This window comes from Leishmania braziliensis, chromosome 36 (assembly GCF_000002845.2).
Source record: "Leishmania braziliensis MHOM/BR/75/M2904 complete genome, chromosome 36".
Classification (NCBI taxonomy): Eukaryota; Euglenozoa; class Kinetoplastea; order Trypanosomatida; family Trypanosomatidae; genus Leishmania; species Leishmania braziliensis.
Genome location: NC_009327.2, coordinates 1,356,268 through 1,371,267, shown reverse-complemented (window position 1 = coordinate 1,371,267; position 15,000 = coordinate 1,356,268). Strand labels below are relative to the sequence as shown.

The following is a 15,000-nucleotide window of genomic DNA, read 5'->3' as shown; positions in this document are numbered from 1 at the left end:
ACACACCGAACTCCTATTCGACATCGGCCCCCCCCTCCACACACACACACACCATGTCTCTCCCAGCGCCATCACAGATGCAGTGGTGGGGGGAAAGGGGTGAGGGGGAGGGGAGCTATACGCCCCAAATGTGCGCGTGTGTGTACGGAATGGTATCTGCATCAGTCTTGGAGACACGACGACAAACAAGAGGGAAAACTACAAAGGAAACACGTGGCTGTTTAAGGGAGAAGGAAATGCTGGGGGAAGAAGGGCGGCAGTCCCCCTCCTTCGTTTTTTGTTTCTCGCTTGGCTGCTCACATGTTCTGCACGTCGGAACACTTGTTGAGGTGTAGTCTAGCAGCGTTCGACGCGGCTACACCGCTCCGTTGTCTCCTCCCTCTCCCTCCATCCTCTCTTCGCCCAGCTTTGCCTGTGTGCTGCACTCTCGTTGTCGCGCTTGTGCTTCTCTCCCTCACGCACACATTCAACTGATTCTCCCCACTCCTATCTTTTCTTTCTTCTCTCCAAACTCGTGTGCCTCTTCGCACCCTTCTCGCTTTGGGTTGCTTGTTCGTTTCTCTGTTTGTTCTGCCTGTGCTTCCTCTGCTATTCCCCCCCCCCCCGCCACCACCACCACCCACACACACTGGAGGGGGGTACCACCTCCACATATCCGCGCTGCGTTCCAAACTAGAACAGCTCAGGAAGATAGCGGCAACAACTCAGAAGGGCGGCTGACGTCTTGCAGAGTTGAGTTACTCATTTAGTTCACTTTGTTTCTTGCTGGTTTTGCTTCTGCTTGTTTCGTTCGCTATCTTTCTCTCTGAGTGTGCGACAACTTCTTCACGGAAGCTGGCTCATCCTGCACTAACGCCTCTTTATCGCAATCGTGCACACGCGCACGAGCTTGCAGCTCCAACGAGACGATTCGAGTAGCATCGGTTGTTGGAGTGAGACGCCTCTCAGCATAGGAGGAGAGGGGTACCGTTTGTCTTGTAGTGTACATTGCAGTCTTTATCTGTCTCCAAGACCCTTTTAGCTCACGTGTACGCCGACGTGCTTTTTCTGCTTTGTCGTATTGAGCGCTCCTGCTTACACCCCGCGCTCACATACGCATGCACGCACTCATCAGGAAAGAGAAAAGAGGAAGCGCAGAGACCTGGACGCCTTTCACTAGAGCAGAATCTCTCGTCCGCTGTGTAGCATCCTAGCACCTGCGGCGTCTTGCACGTTTCTTGTTCGAGCCGCAGACATGACAGTAGCTGGCGGAGTGGACAGTGGCGACAGCCACGCGTACGATGACCACCGCGGCCACCACAGCGCTGTCACCGCCCCGTACGAGAAAATTAAAGCACCGTCGATGGCTTCGCAAGACTATCTCGAGAACTTGCCGGCCTTTGACACGACAAAGCCCATGCCACAGCCGCGCAGTGCGGTGGAGCGCTTTACACGCGTACTGCAGATGCAATTTGGCCAGGACCCTGACATGCCCGTCTTCGGTGTCAATAGTGAGCGCAAGTACCACAGCCTCTTTGACTACCTGGCGAGTTCTATCACACCGTTGCGTCCGCGCACGTACGTGGACTCGTACACACGTCCAAACCCATGCCCTGAGGAATACTGGTGGGCGTCGTGGCGGTGGCCTCGGACGAAGTACGTCAACGCCAAGGTACCGCCGCCGGTGGATGGCAAATACACCGACTACTACCACTACCTAGCGTTCAAGAACTGGCTGGAGCGGGAGCGTGATGTATACGTGGCACATGCCAACTTGGTGCACGAAATGACATCGCGCTGCCTCGTCAAGGAGGGGCAGTACAACGCTGCCAAGAACTGCCGTCACCTGTACCACAAAGAGTTCGCCATGTCGCGTATGGAAGAGTTCAATCAGGCAATGCTGTATATGGCCATGACGGGTAACGCCGCCATCCGCGAGACGCCATACCCGGAGAACTTTGTAGAAGAGAAACGCAAGATCTACGATGACTGGCTGTACCGTACTCGCATGCGCAAGCCTGGTGATGCAGCCTAGGGGGCGTACACCCACACACGCACATGCATATACACCACAGCCCACCGTTAAGCCGGCCGGGTTAGTGACCTCTCGATTTCGAAAAGAATGAAGAGGGGCATATGTGGCGGTGCTGTGTCATCGGCGTGGATGAAAATAGTGGATGTATGACCGCGACCCCGACTGTGTCCTCCTCTATTCCTGTGAAGAGTTTAGCGGCCCTTGTGCTCATGCACAGATCACCTGAGTGTCTTCATCATCAGCGCAATAGCTTCTCCACCGCAATGTGTACTATTGTGTTTTCGTTTCTCTAGCCAACGACGCATCATAGCAAGACGAAGAGGAAAGAAAATAACAACAAAGCCCCGATTTCCGCCTCCTCCAAGGCTCATGACGCAAGAGGATGAAGCACTGAAACGCTGCTGGAGGTAGAGGTTTGTGGGCGGCTCACATTAAACCGCCCCGATCACCGTCTTCTGCAGCGCTCAAACGCCCCCACTCCAGTGCAAATGCACCCACCCTTTTAGGGCCCCGTGGAGCAACATCTGTGAGCAGGGTGTGCATGAACTTCGTTTTATCCCCGCCCCTCCCAAGAATCAGTGCCTGAGGAAGTCCGGGAAAGTCTGATGGCGTGGGTGCGCGGAAGTGGGGAAACTCCATGCGCCGCTCACAGCCCCCTTCAGCATATGTACGCGTATGCCAGCGATCAGCTTCGTCTTGTGTTCTTCTGCCCACCACTCGCAAGTGACCTGCGGTTCTGCAAATGCACACTCTTCACTGTTTGCCTCTCACTGCCTCCCTTCTTCATGCCTTTCCACGGGCACTTATAGCTGTCACGGAGCATTTTGTGAGCTGCGGCACCGAAGCCCACCCGTTTATCTATTCATTTATCCCTCCCCCCTCTCCCCCCTTTCTCTCTGCTCCTTGCTGTGAGTCTGGGCATATCGCCTCGCTCACGTTTCTTTCTCACTCTTTGTCACCCGATCCAAGCATGCTCAGCAGCAGCAGCGCCGGTGCTGCTGTGAAGTCAAACACCGGTGCGCTTACTGCCGCCCTCACCACTGTGAAAGCGGACGAGGACCCCAATGTGGAGGTGCTGTGGGCAAGCAAGTGCATTCATAAGCTGACGCGGGCTACCGACGCCCTCATTGCACGCGACTTTGTCCTGCGCGAGGAGGAGGCAATCTTAGATGACCTTGAGACCTACCTCGCCTCCCTCGAGGACGAGGTGAAGAAGTCTGAGCTCCAGACCGAGGAGCTTCGTAGCAGGACCTCCTTGTTGCGCCCCGATAAGCGGCGCGCCGTCGTAGGCGAGAACGCGGAGGTGTCCGCACTGTGGAAGGAGTACGGCAACGCCATGGGACGCCTCGTGAAGCAACACTCGCTTCGGCTAGAAGAGCTGGAGAAGGCGCTCGCCACCGTGTCGGCTAGAGATCCAGAGTTGCCACTGCCGGAGCCATTACAGCCGCCGCCAGTGGTAAAGGTATCATCGACGATGGCTGCTCTGTTGGATGTGTCGAAGGGGCAGAAAGTGCAGTCGTGACGGTGCGTCAATGGGAAAAAATGGAGCGCTGTGCCCTGATAAAGGCGAATAGGTCCACGATGCGATGCGTCACAGGCGCGTCCACGTCTCTTTTCTTGGTGGTTGTCTCAAGGGTGTCTTTGAGTCTTTTCAAGTTTTGTACTCCGGTGTTTACCCCCTGCTGCGTGCACCATCATTTCTACCTGACCACAAACGACGAAAAATCTCCGTGTGCAAAGAGTGCAACGCTCCGATCATCACTTGCAGAGTGATATTCTCTCGTGAGCACAGATCACCTCATCCCGGTTCTCCCTGGCTCCGCACTGCGGTGCACATGTCCGCCACAGTCGTTTTCCTGAACCCTCTGAAGGCATCAAGCTCGGCCCTCAAGCCATACAACGTACACATGCGAGGGGTCGGGGCCCATACAGGGGTGCGGTGCTTCGTTTGCCTCTGTCCTTTCGATGTGCACCGTCTCTCAGCTTGGCTCTCCTTTTTCGCAGTCGTCGTGTATGTATGTGTGCGTGTGCGTCTGCCACGCATCTACTCCTCCGCACTGCCCACCCACCGATAGCCCTCGCTTCCGCCTCTGGAGCGATCCATGGGCGCGCACACACAGGCCCACGTGAATGCATTTAAACCAACAACGAAAGAAAGCCGCTCTGTAAGCCAAAAGGGGGAGTTGTTGAAGCCGGCATTAGCAGAGAGAGAGAGAGGCGGACGTGTGGCTGTGCAAACCCCCCGTCCGCCCTTTTGTCTCTTAGTGCTCATGCACGTGCATGGGCAACTCAGCGTGCAGCTCCGCTTACTCAGCATCCTGTCTCATTGGATCCCGTGACCGACGAACTGCTCGAATCCCCGAAGGTCAAGACGGGAGATGTGGAAGTCTCACCTAGAAAGCACAACCTCAATACATTTCCATACATCCCTATAAGCAGCCACCGACGGTGCATCGGAGGCGTTCGTTCCACGTGGCGGTGGCGGAAAGGATCACTCGACTAGGCTATGGCAGATCCGTTCCTAGAGACCGGCAACCCGCTAGAGTTGGAGGTGACTCGGCTTACGCAGGAGAACCGCGAGCTTCGTCAAGAGAACGCAAGGCTCCGAGCGCGGATTAGTTTAACCGCCACTCCCTCAGCAACACCATCAAATGCTCTCAGCGAGCGAGCCTCGGTGCGCAGCGTTGTCGATGCGATCGCTGCCCCCGTCGGAGCCTCACTGGGGGCAAAGTCGACGGACAAGCCCGGTCACGCACTTTCACACAGCTCCACACGAGCGGAAACGAAGTCCACTCAAAAGCAGCATCAGCAGCAGGCTGTGTCTACCGCGCGCATTGAGGAAGCGGTTCAACGAGTCAAGAAGGAGCTACACGGAGAGGTGGAGAAGTACCAGAAGGTGGCGGAGGTAAAGGCATCGCAGATGGAGCAGCTCAAGCAGCAATTCGAGCTGTTCGTCACGGCCACCTGCGAACGCGAGGCGGCGTACGAGCTGGTGTACATGCAGGTGTTTCGTGACTTGGAAGAGCAGAGATCTCTGGTGCGAGCTGCGCAGGCGCAGCTGGAGGTGCAGCGACTAGAAGCGGTCAAGATGCACACGTCGCTGCAGGCCGCCGTGACACCCTCAAAGCACGGCACCTTGGCCTCCTCATCGCCGAATCCACCCCCCAAGACTGAGGATGTCGCAGTGGCGTCCTCATCTTCTGCGGTGCGGCCAGCTAAAAGGACTCGCACTGGCAAGATCGCTACGCACATCGACGATAGTAATAAGTCCAATGCAACGGAATCGCATGTCACTCAGGAGGATGTGGTGGAGGTGCAGCAGGAAGTCACTGCATCTGAGCCCAAAGCGACGCCCGAGCCGCGGCAGCTGAGGATCGTCTTGGGCGGTGCAGCTCTTCGTGCTGACAGCAAGAGCACTCAGCTCAAGCGTCCGCGTGCCAACTCCGCCGTGAGCGTGCCTTCGGCGACTCGCTCGACACGCGCGAGACAAAGCGCCGCCTTTACGCAGCTGCATATACCCGTTGCTCCGGTGTTTGCCGCTGCTTCTGTAGGCACAGCTAGCGGCGCAGTGGAACCCGCTGAGACATCCTCTCTAGAAACGGCCGCGGCCGCGTCCCCCGCTGCTGCCTCCGCATCATCCCCAGCACAGCAAACAGCAGGGAATGCTCTGGGCGATCTGTGGGCGCTCCTCGCCCGCCACACTGAAGCCACTCGTGGTTTCCTGCCTCTGTGGCAGCATCTTGCCCACCTCCGCGGTCCAGACCGCTTGGCTGCGCTGCGGGTTATGATCTCACTTCTGCTTCAGCTGCTGGGTCCTGCTGATGCAGCGCTGCCGCTTGTCTTGCCTGCATCGCTCTCGACCTCTGCCGGCGCCCCGCCCACCTCTATCACGGTGTTGGCGACGGCAATTCGCCTCCTGGAGGTGCAGCTCGAAAGTGAGATGCAACAACAGCGCGGCGCCGCCGTGAGCCGCACTGACGCAACCGCCCAGCAGTGCTCCACGCTATTTCGCTCTCTTTTCTACCGCCTCTGTGTAGCGACGCTGCGACGATGGCAGACTGCCGAAGCTGAGGTTGACGCAGTGGATAACTGGGCGACGGCGCTCGTTCACTTGTACGGCTTCCAGCCCGCCTTGTCAAAACTTGCACAGTACACCAACTCCACCATTGCCTACGAGCGCCCACGCCTCGCGCACGGCTGGATCACGTACACAGCTCAGGCCATCTTTGCGCAATGCTTCACATCATCACCCACGTCATCCGCCGAGGTAGCAGTAGGGCGCTGGCGGGAGCTGTGCGAAAGCATCGGGTGGAGCCCACATTCCCTGCCACTGGAGCGACTAGAAACGGCAGCGGCGCGCTGCGTCGCGCGAACGCGAGTGGGTCTGGGCTCTTTCACCGCTGTGTGCGCTGAAGAAGCACTGCTCTCGCTCCGTCTCGTTGTTCTTTACCGAGGCTTTGACCACATGAAGCGCATTGCGACGCTGCTGGAACTACCGGGAGTGCTGCCGATGGCGATCACGAAGGAGATTTATGCGGAGCTAGTGAGCTTGGCAGTGATGGATCGAGCTCCGTTTCGCACCGCCGATGCTCTTCAGCACGCTCTGCGTTTGCTGAGGGAGTACGTGCAGGAGGTTTCTCCAGAGCGCTGCACTTCGGCAGAGCACTTCGTGAGCGTGCCACGTCTCAGCCACCTACTGGCGACGCTGGCGCTGCTGCGCGTGGAGTCTACGGATACCACAGCCACCGCACGAGGGACCGAAACTGACTCTCTGATCGGCAAGGCTGTGCAGGAGAGTCGCCAGACCGCCCTTCGATGGCTCCATGCGCAGAAGGTGGCTCTTAACATGGTGTGTCAGAGCACCACGTTTGCGCACGACCGCCAGCTGCTTCTCCGAGACACCGTTCTGGGTCAGCGCCTCTTAAGCGACGCGTGCACAACGGTGCATTTCTAGCCACCACACCTCTCTGCCGTTCCGTTGCCGCGACGTCACACAGTCGTTGTGAGGCATGTCTTTGAATAAGAGCGAGGACGAGCGGAGGTACGGGCTTTAGCTCGTGGAATTTTTGTGGGTATGCCCGTGTGCCGGCATCCACGACACTTCGAAAAAGGAGAAAGCAATGATACGGCGAAGCGCAAGGTCAGGCCACGTGAGTGTGCACAGGGACGTGCACGCGACTGCGGTGCCTCTTCGAGGTTCATACATCGATGGTACCGCGATTTGATCGACGTGTGCGTCGCCATCGGATGTGTCTGCAGCATGCGCACCGACAGTCCTTACCTGTGCAACCAGCTTGCCAGCAAAGCTCCTGCCGTGCGTCAGAAGGACACAGAGGCACTTGAAGGCTAACAGGAGAAGGAAGGAAAGCTGAAGGATGAGTCTCTGGTCCTCTTGGTCGCTGCAGATGCAGCGGTGTCCTCCACTCTCACGATCACGCCTCCGCTCTCATCTGCCCTCACCTCTGTCACCCCTACGGCCTTGGCCACTCAGCTTGTGGCGTCTCCGCTTAAAAAGGCATCAAAAGAAACCGGATCTACACGCGCGTTTAACCGTCGGTAGAGCACCTACGAAGGGACACGAGCGCCCCCTCTTCAGCCACTTATCCCCTCCATAGTCTATCTTCAGCTGCCCTGTATAGCTATTAGCTGCTGTTAGCGCGTTCCTTCTTGAGGCCATGGTGTTCATCGTCGTGAAGGGGACTAGCTACCCAGATGAGTTCACAGTGGAGCGTGCGCTGACAGACGTGCTCTCCTCGTCGGAGCAGTCGTCGCGGGGAACCGCAGACCTCAGCTCCCCACCTTCTGTGTGTATGTCTTCTTCTAGAGACACCATTGTACCAGCCATTGCGCACATCCTTAATAAGCGCCATCATGTGCGTCTGATGCTTATGTCAGCCCAGGAGCTGGTCACGCTGTGGCCTCAGCAGCAGCGTCGCTTCGATGACACAGCTAACACAGAGGCAAGGGAGAACCACGAGTTGGACGAAGTCGTAGGGCGCTATCAAGCTCTCATCGATGAACTCAACAGACGACTCAAGGACACAAAGACGCCAGTGTCAGCAAACGAGTTCGACAACGCGGAGCTCGAGCTGCGCACGTTCGCCACGGCCCTGTACCCCTCTCTCTGCACCCACGCAAACGGATCTGAGGCCGCAGTGGAGCAGCTGTACGCGAAGTATGAAGACCCTGACCTAGACGAAGATACGCGCTTGGTCGTATATCACTGTCGTGTCCTTCTCGATTCCGAGTGGAAGGCGAATGAGCGAGTCAAGGAGGACGAAGCGGCACTGTGGTTCTGCGGAAAGCCGATGGAGGCAACGCTGGCCAAGTACTGTGGGCGGAACGAAAAGAGCAAAGTTATTGTTAAAGTAGCGCCGCGGAAGGGGCCGGCCCCGAGTTGTGAGCCACGCATGCGTTACGAAGATCAGCGCGCGCTCTACCACGCGATGTGCCAGCGGCGCGAAACGTACAAGCAGCTGGATGATTCGGAGCTGCGCGACCGTGTCGTCCGGCAGTCACGGGGCGCGGAACGCTTACTGTTGGGTGCGACAGCGGCTGCCAGCAGCCTCAGCACAGGGACACCGATACTGCCGTCGTCGGCCTCTGGAACTTCCAACGCGGCGGCACTGCGCACAGATGGGCTGCGTCCTATCTTCTCCCGCAAGGAAGAGCGTGAGCTGCCCATCTCTTGAGAATACGTTGTCATTCGCCCCCCCCCCTCCCCCCCATCTGACCAGGAATAACAAACCGGAATGCCATTGTGATGCCCTCATTTCCTCTCTTTCTTTCTCTCTCTCTCTCTCCATTTCCCGACACGCTGGGTGACGGGCAAGCGTTTCTGTGGGGACGGGGTACACCAGCACGATCTTTTCGCCCACTACTCACACCCATTCTCTTCCGCATTTCTTCGAGCGCGTTACGATTCTTGGCTCCTTTCCCCTCAAGCAGTCAAACTCTAACACACTCGCCTACCCCCCCCCCCATTTTTCCCTCTCTTTCCTGGTACACCCCTCTCCCTGATGATGGTCCGAAGATGGAGCTGGACTGAGAAGGCACTTTTCCACACGCCTCTGTGGCGCAAGGTGGAAACTGTGCGAGGTCCGTTAGAGTGAAAAGCGAAAGCAAACACAAGGACACGGTGAAGTGAGCTAGCGAAGGATTTGCATTTGCCTCCGTATCACATGGCGCGTCGATCGTCGCCTTTGGTGTGGCATCTCGTATTGGTGTGTGTCTTGACGCATGCTGTGCGGTGCGCCCACTCCATCCCCACCCCCCCCCCCCGCCCCCTTCCTCTCCCTCTCATCTCCACTCACTTGCGCCTGCTGTCCATGTCGTTTTCTTGCCCCTTTCCCTCTCTCTTCGTTTCTGTTCATTGCCTCTGTCTCGTTCTTGTCGATGTACTTTGCGTTTGCCTCCACTCGTGCTTCTCTCTCCTTCCCGTCCTCGACGCTAAAGAAAGTGCACCTGGTGGCAGTCTCGCAGAGTTCACTCGACAGTGTGGGCGTGCGTTTTTTTGTCTGAAGGTTCACCAGATAAAGGAGCAAGCAAAGAGTACCGGTGGTCTTGCTTGCTCTTGGCCTTCGCTTGTTTGCTCTGTGTGCCGCAGGCATCACACATCATGTCCTTCAAGGACTGCTTTCATGAGGTACGCAAGGCCGCCACGGAGCATCTTGAGGGATACCATCGTAGTGACGCAGACAAGGGGCTGCAGCACATACCACGCGAGGAGGCTCTGGCATCGATCTCCCTTGTAGCGATTCGCCTCCTGGAGCAGGAGTTGCAGAAGCGCGGCGCCGACGATGACGCCGCTCAGCACGAGCTGCACGCGCACCTGAAGAAATGCCGTAAGGCCCTCAAGTCTCTCAGCGCACACTCCGTCGCCACTGCCGGAGAGGAAGGTGCCTCAGACAGGAAGCGTCACCGGTCAGAGGGGATCGCTGAAGTGCCAACGTCCTCCTCCTTGACCCGCGGCACCGCTGCAGCAGACCAGCCGGGGACCACCAAGTCGATTGACCTGGGGCAATACGCCTCCTCCGGCGCCTTCGACCAGAACGAGCAGAAGCGAATGAAGTTCGCGCGCCTCATGGGCGGGGTAAAGGGAACTACCCAAGGGACCGGCGGCGCTGGCGCGCACTCGCGCCATAATACTTTTGCCGTGAGCAGCGCAGAGATGAAGCGTATGAACGCGAGCCTTGAGTCGCAGTTTGAGTCTGCTATGCATCACAAGGGAAAGAAGGGGCTCGGTGCTTAAAGTGCGACAAGAGCGCCGCGTGAGCAGAAGACGCTAGATGGGGAGGCCGACCCAAGCAAAGCGGTGCGCCCCCTTCCTCTCCCTCTTGCTGGGCTTGTGCTTGCTTGTGCGCATAGCGTGTAAAGTGTGAATCGATATCGGTGAGCTAATCGCCCACAGAGACGACAAGAAGAGAGGAACACATCCGAAGCACTCGCGTCCACACAGATGCGAACAGTTGCACAGTGGGCGGCATTGCGCGCTCATGTGCGTGTGTCTGTGGCTGCTCAAAGGAGTACACAATTTCGAAGAAAAAAACGAGCAAGCTCGGAAAGGAAAGGAAAAACAGCGCTGTGATGATATTGTGTGCTGCAAATGTCGTTGCGTCTCCTCGTTTGTTTGTCTTTTTCTTGTCTTGGCCTGCTGTCTTCACCCGTCTCTCTAACGTGGTTAACGCAGAACAGAGACGTGCTTCACCTTGGCTTAGACAGGGCAGTGGGAGAAGACCTACTCTTCCTGTTTTAGTGCTCCTTTCCTTCAGTCCATACCCGCAAGCGAAGTGGCCAGCCCAGGCCCGTCCCAGTCTTGCGTAACATGAAATGATGGCAGTAGAAGCATCCGTGTCTCCCCTGTACCTTATCCTCGTCTCTCTCTTCCACGTTTGCCTTCGCTTCTCTGCTGAAGAGGAACCTGCGGCTGAGATACTCTTCACGCATTTATTCACACATGCGCACCCCCAATTGCGTACACAACTCCCTTGTCTCGTTCTCTCTTCTGCCCTTCTTTCCCTCTTCCACTTGAAACGCGTCCTGAGTGAATCAGAGATCCAGTCACTCGTTCGCTCTGAGTTGTTTCTTGCTTGTTGTCATCCCCTCACGCTCGATCTTTTCCTTGGAGAGTGGCACACCGGTGTGTCGCCGCGTGCCCCTTTTCTCTTCGTTGTTCGAGGGCTGCTTCTCTCCCTTCGCAGTCGTGCTTCTGCCATTGCTGCCTCTCCCTCTTTTACGTCGTCTTGCCGCCCCCTTGCACGTCTGTCACTGTCTTTCTTTTCCTTCTCTGACAACGAAGCGTACGTGTGCACTCCAGGTGTCTTCACTCTTCGAGGCAGTGGTGACCGTGGATGAGAGCACGTAAGGTCAGGTGGTTCCGTAAGAATCAGTCTTGGCGATCACCTTCTTCTGGTGGGAAGGGGAAAACGTAGTACATCAGCCGAGGACCTGCGAAGGCGAGTTCCTAGACAAGCGAAAAGGGAGACTGAAGAGACAAAAAGGAAAGAGAAAGGCCCGCCTCTCTCTCTCTACAGTATACACAGTCTCTCGCCCAGTATACTGCACGTAACGCCGTGTGAAAAAAGAGCACACGCACACACACACACACACACACACACACACACACACACACACACACACACCTATCCCTTGGGTCTGGGCAACAGCTGGCAGACACAACACAGTAGAACAAAGTATAAAAAAACGCTAGCAACAATGATGCGCCGATTGATGTCTGCGCGTGGCGTGTTAAACTGCGTGTCTGCAGTGACCCCCGCGATTGCGTTCCCGCGCGCCTCTCAGGCGACTCTCATCGCGGGACGCCACCATGCCTCGGACGCCATGCCAGAGCGTCAACTGCTCTACGACAACGACAGCTTCCTCAACGGCAGCTCAGCCATGTACCTAGAGGAGCTGTATCAGCAGTGGAAGAAGGACCCGGCCTCGGTGGACGCGTCGTGGGCTGAGCTCTTCTCCCGCAGCGACCTTGGCAGCTATGACCGCGCGCTGCTTGATACACCGATTTGTGTGCTCCCAGTGGAAAGCAGTGACGAGGGGGTAGTGAAGCAATCTCTGGCCGATTGCGGGCGCCTCACTCGGATGATTCAGGCCTTCGAAGACCGGGGTCATCTGATGGCGCAAACAGACCCTCTGAATTATATGGAAACAGACGTCACCGAGCGCACGCCTTCGCGCCGATACAAGGAGATGGTGCGGCTTGACCTCGCATACTTTGGCTTTAGCGATAAGGACGCTGACCGCGTGGTGCGCGTTGGCTTTCAGAATCAAATGGGTGGCATCTATGATACCTCCTCGCCTCCAATGATGATCCGCCAGCTCCACGAGCTGCTGACGGCGCACTACTGCGGTCAGATTGGATTTGAGCTGGTGCACCTCACAGACGGCGAAGCGAAGCGTTTCATTCGCAGCCAAATCGAGCTCAAAGACAGCTCCAGCGCGCTGCACCGGCTGATAAGCAGGGAGGAAAAGCTCCGCATCTGGGACACCGTTGCCTCAGCTGTGTTCTTCGAGGACTTCTTCAAGCGCAAGTATTCGACGCAGAAGCGCTTCGGCTGTGACGGGGCGGAGACAATGGTGGTCGGCCTCCGTGCCTTACTGGAGAAGTCATGTGAGTTTGGCATTCAAGCGATTAACCTCGGCATGGCCCATCGTGGTCGCCTGAATGTGCTCTGCCATGTCATTGGCAAGCCCTTCGAAGTCATCCTGAAGGAGTTCGTGGGTGTAACGGGGCAGGAGCTGCTCCCATTCAAAATTCAATCGGATGTGAAGTACCACCTCGGCTGCCGCGCGCAGCTGAAGCTGCATTCTGGCAAGGTGATGGAGACTGAGATGCTGTGCAACCCGTCTCACCTTGAGGCTGTCAACCCCTTTGTGCAGGGCTACACGCGGGCAATGCAGGTTTCCTTGGGTGAGAAGGGCCGCGAGACGGTGCTGCCAATCGAAATCCACGGCGATGCCGCCTTTTCTGGCCAGGGCGTAGCCTTTGAGACGATGTGCATTAGCGAAGTTGGTGAGCTGCACACGGGCGGCACAGTGCATGTGGTGTGTAACAACCAGATCGGCTTCACCACCGACCCCAAGTCGAGCCGTAGCAGTGCGTACTGCACAGACCTCGGCCGCGTTTACAACTGCCCGATCCTTCACGTCAATGGTGACTACCCCGAAGAGGTGGTCCGCGTGTTCGAGTTTGCAGCTGAGTATCGGGCGCGGTTCAGCAAGTCTGTCGTCATTGACCTCGTGTGTTACCGTCGCTTCGGCCACAACGAAAATGACGACCCGAGCATCACCCAGCCACTCATGTACGAGCGCGTGCGGGCGATGCCCGATGTGTTCCAGCGGTACTCCGACGCGCTCATCGCCCAAGGGGTCGTGACGCCGCAGCAGGTGACGCAGAAGGCGATCGACGAAAAAGCACGCTACGGTAGCTACCAGGACGCCGCCGCGCATGTGAACTACGCCGAGTACCTGAAGGCGAGCATCCCTGCCAAGTGGAAGAACATGAAGTACTCCGATGAGCTCGGCAGTGTGACGCAGCAGCCCACCGCCATCACGCATGAGACTGTGAACAAGGTCTTGAAAGCGCTCAAGACGTACCCGGAGGGTTTCCAGCTGCACCCGAAGCTGAAGACGGTGCTGGACCGCCGCAACGCGACAATTGAAACCGGCGAGGGCATCGAGTGGGGCACCGCTGAGGCGTTAGCGTTTGGGTCGCTGCTGCTGGAGGGGCATCATGTCCGTGTCACTGGCGAGGATGTCGAGCGCGGCACGTTTGCGCAGCGCCACGCTGTCGTCCATGACCAGAGTCAAGTGCGCTCCTACATCCCGCTGGCGCACATGAGCGACATGCAGGGGAAAATGATAATCAATAACAGCCCACTTAGCGAGTATGGCATGCTCGGCTACGCTGCCGGCTACTCGCTCTACGACCCCACCTCGCTGGTCATCTGGGAGGCTCAGTACGGCGACTTCGCGAACGGCGCCACTATCGTGTTTGACCAGTTTCTGAGCGCTGGCGAGTCCAAATGGAACCAACAGCAGTCGTGCGTCGTGACGCTGCCGCACGGGTACGACGGAAAGGGCGCCGAGCACAGCAGCGGGCGCCTCGAGCGTTTCCTGCAGATGAGCAGCGAGGACGTGACGACGCCCGCGTACAGCAAGGAGGAGCGGGCGCACCGCATCAACTGGGAGATCACGTACCCGAGCACGCCAGCCCAGTACTTCCACCTGCTACGTCGCCATCAGAAGCGCAACTTCCGCAAGGCACTGATAATCTTCTTTTCCAAGCAATTCCTGCGCGCACCAAACGTCTCAACGCTTGAGGAGCTGACGAGTGGCGAGTTTCAGTCGGTCATCCCAGACCCATCCGTTCCGGGCTGCCAGGCGCGCCGCCTCGTGATGTGCACTGGCCAGATCTACCATTACCTGAACAAGTATCGGGAGACGAAGGGCGTGAAGGATGTGGCGCTCGTGCGCGTGGAGGAGCTCTCGCCGTTCCCCGTGGCGGAGGTGCAGCAGCTGCTTGCCGAGTATGAGAAGGCTGAGCTCATGTGGGCGCAGGAAGAGCCGAGGAACATGGGATCCTGGGCCCACGTCGAGCCGCGCATCGAGGAGTACACAAATGGCGAGCGAGAGCTGCGGTACGCCGGCCGCTGCATTGCAGCAGCCCCGTCCACCGGGTACAAGAGCAAGCACGACAAAGAGCAAGAGATTATCTGCGAGATGGTCTTTCAGTGAGGCACGGGTTTACGCCCCCCGTGCAAGCAAGAGGGGAGGGGCCGAGAGGTGCCCTGGCGCATGGCACCGAGTGTACTTTTCCCTTGCGAACTTGTCTCTCTCGCTCTCTTTCTCCTCTCCCCTCCTCCTTCCCCTGCCGCCCTTTTCTTGTCTCTTTCGCGCCTTTGTTTTCTTCTTCCATACCCATAGCGCTTCTGGCAGTTTTTCTATGTAAAACGTGTCGTTATGTGCCT

At 57.6% G+C, this 15,000-nt stretch overlaps 6 protein-coding genes across 6 annotated transcripts; all 6 read left to right on the top strand.

Annotated features, from left to right (window-relative positions):
* Positions 1–1,234: 1,234 nt before the first annotated feature.
* On the top strand, positions 1,235–2,014 carry LBRM_35_3750 (conserved hypothetical protein; the record flags this gene model as incomplete). Its single annotated transcript, XM_001568944.1, has 1 exon — positions 1,235–2,014. The coding sequence occupies one exon, from the start codon at positions 1,235–1,237 to the stop codon at positions 2,012–2,014; it is 780 nt and encodes a 259-aa protein (XP_001568994.1).
* Positions 2,015–2,984: 970 nt separating this feature from the next.
* Positions 2,985–3,536, top strand: LBRM_35_3740 (conserved hypothetical protein; the record flags this gene model as incomplete). The annotated part of the gene is made up of 1 exon (XM_001568943.1): positions 2,985–3,536. The coding sequence occupies one exon, from the start codon at positions 2,985–2,987 to the stop codon at positions 3,534–3,536; it is 552 nt and encodes a 183-aa protein (XP_001568993.1).
* A 984-nt stretch (positions 3,537–4,520) lies between these two features.
* LBRM_35_3730 (conserved hypothetical protein) lies at positions 4,521–6,968 on the top strand (the record flags this gene model as incomplete). The annotated part of the gene is made up of 1 exon (XM_001568942.1): positions 4,521–6,968. The coding sequence occupies one exon, from the start codon at positions 4,521–4,523 to the stop codon at positions 6,966–6,968; it is 2,448 nt and encodes an 815-aa protein (XP_001568992.1).
* Positions 6,969–7,689: 721 nt separating this feature from the next.
* Positions 7,690–8,706, top strand: LBRM_35_3720 (conserved hypothetical protein; the record flags this gene model as incomplete). The annotated part of the gene is made up of 1 exon (XM_001568941.1): positions 7,690–8,706. The coding sequence occupies one exon, from the start codon at positions 7,690–7,692 to the stop codon at positions 8,704–8,706; it is 1,017 nt and encodes a 338-aa protein (XP_001568991.1).
* A 926-nt stretch (positions 8,707–9,632) lies between these two features.
* LBRM_35_3710 (conserved hypothetical protein) lies at positions 9,633–10,265 on the top strand (the record flags this gene model as incomplete). The annotated part of the gene is made up of 1 exon (XM_001568940.1): positions 9,633–10,265. The coding sequence occupies one exon, from the start codon at positions 9,633–9,635 to the stop codon at positions 10,263–10,265; it is 633 nt and encodes a 210-aa protein (XP_001568990.1).
* Positions 10,266–11,728: 1,463 nt separating this feature from the next.
* Positions 11,729–14,767, top strand: LBRM_35_3700 (putative 2-oxoglutarate dehydrogenase E1 component; the record flags this gene model as incomplete). Its single annotated transcript, XM_001568939.2, has 1 exon — positions 11,729–14,767. The coding sequence occupies one exon, from the start codon at positions 11,729–11,731 to the stop codon at positions 14,765–14,767; it is 3,039 nt and encodes a 1,012-aa protein (XP_001568989.1).
* Between the last annotated feature and the right edge of the window lie 233 nt (positions 14,768–15,000).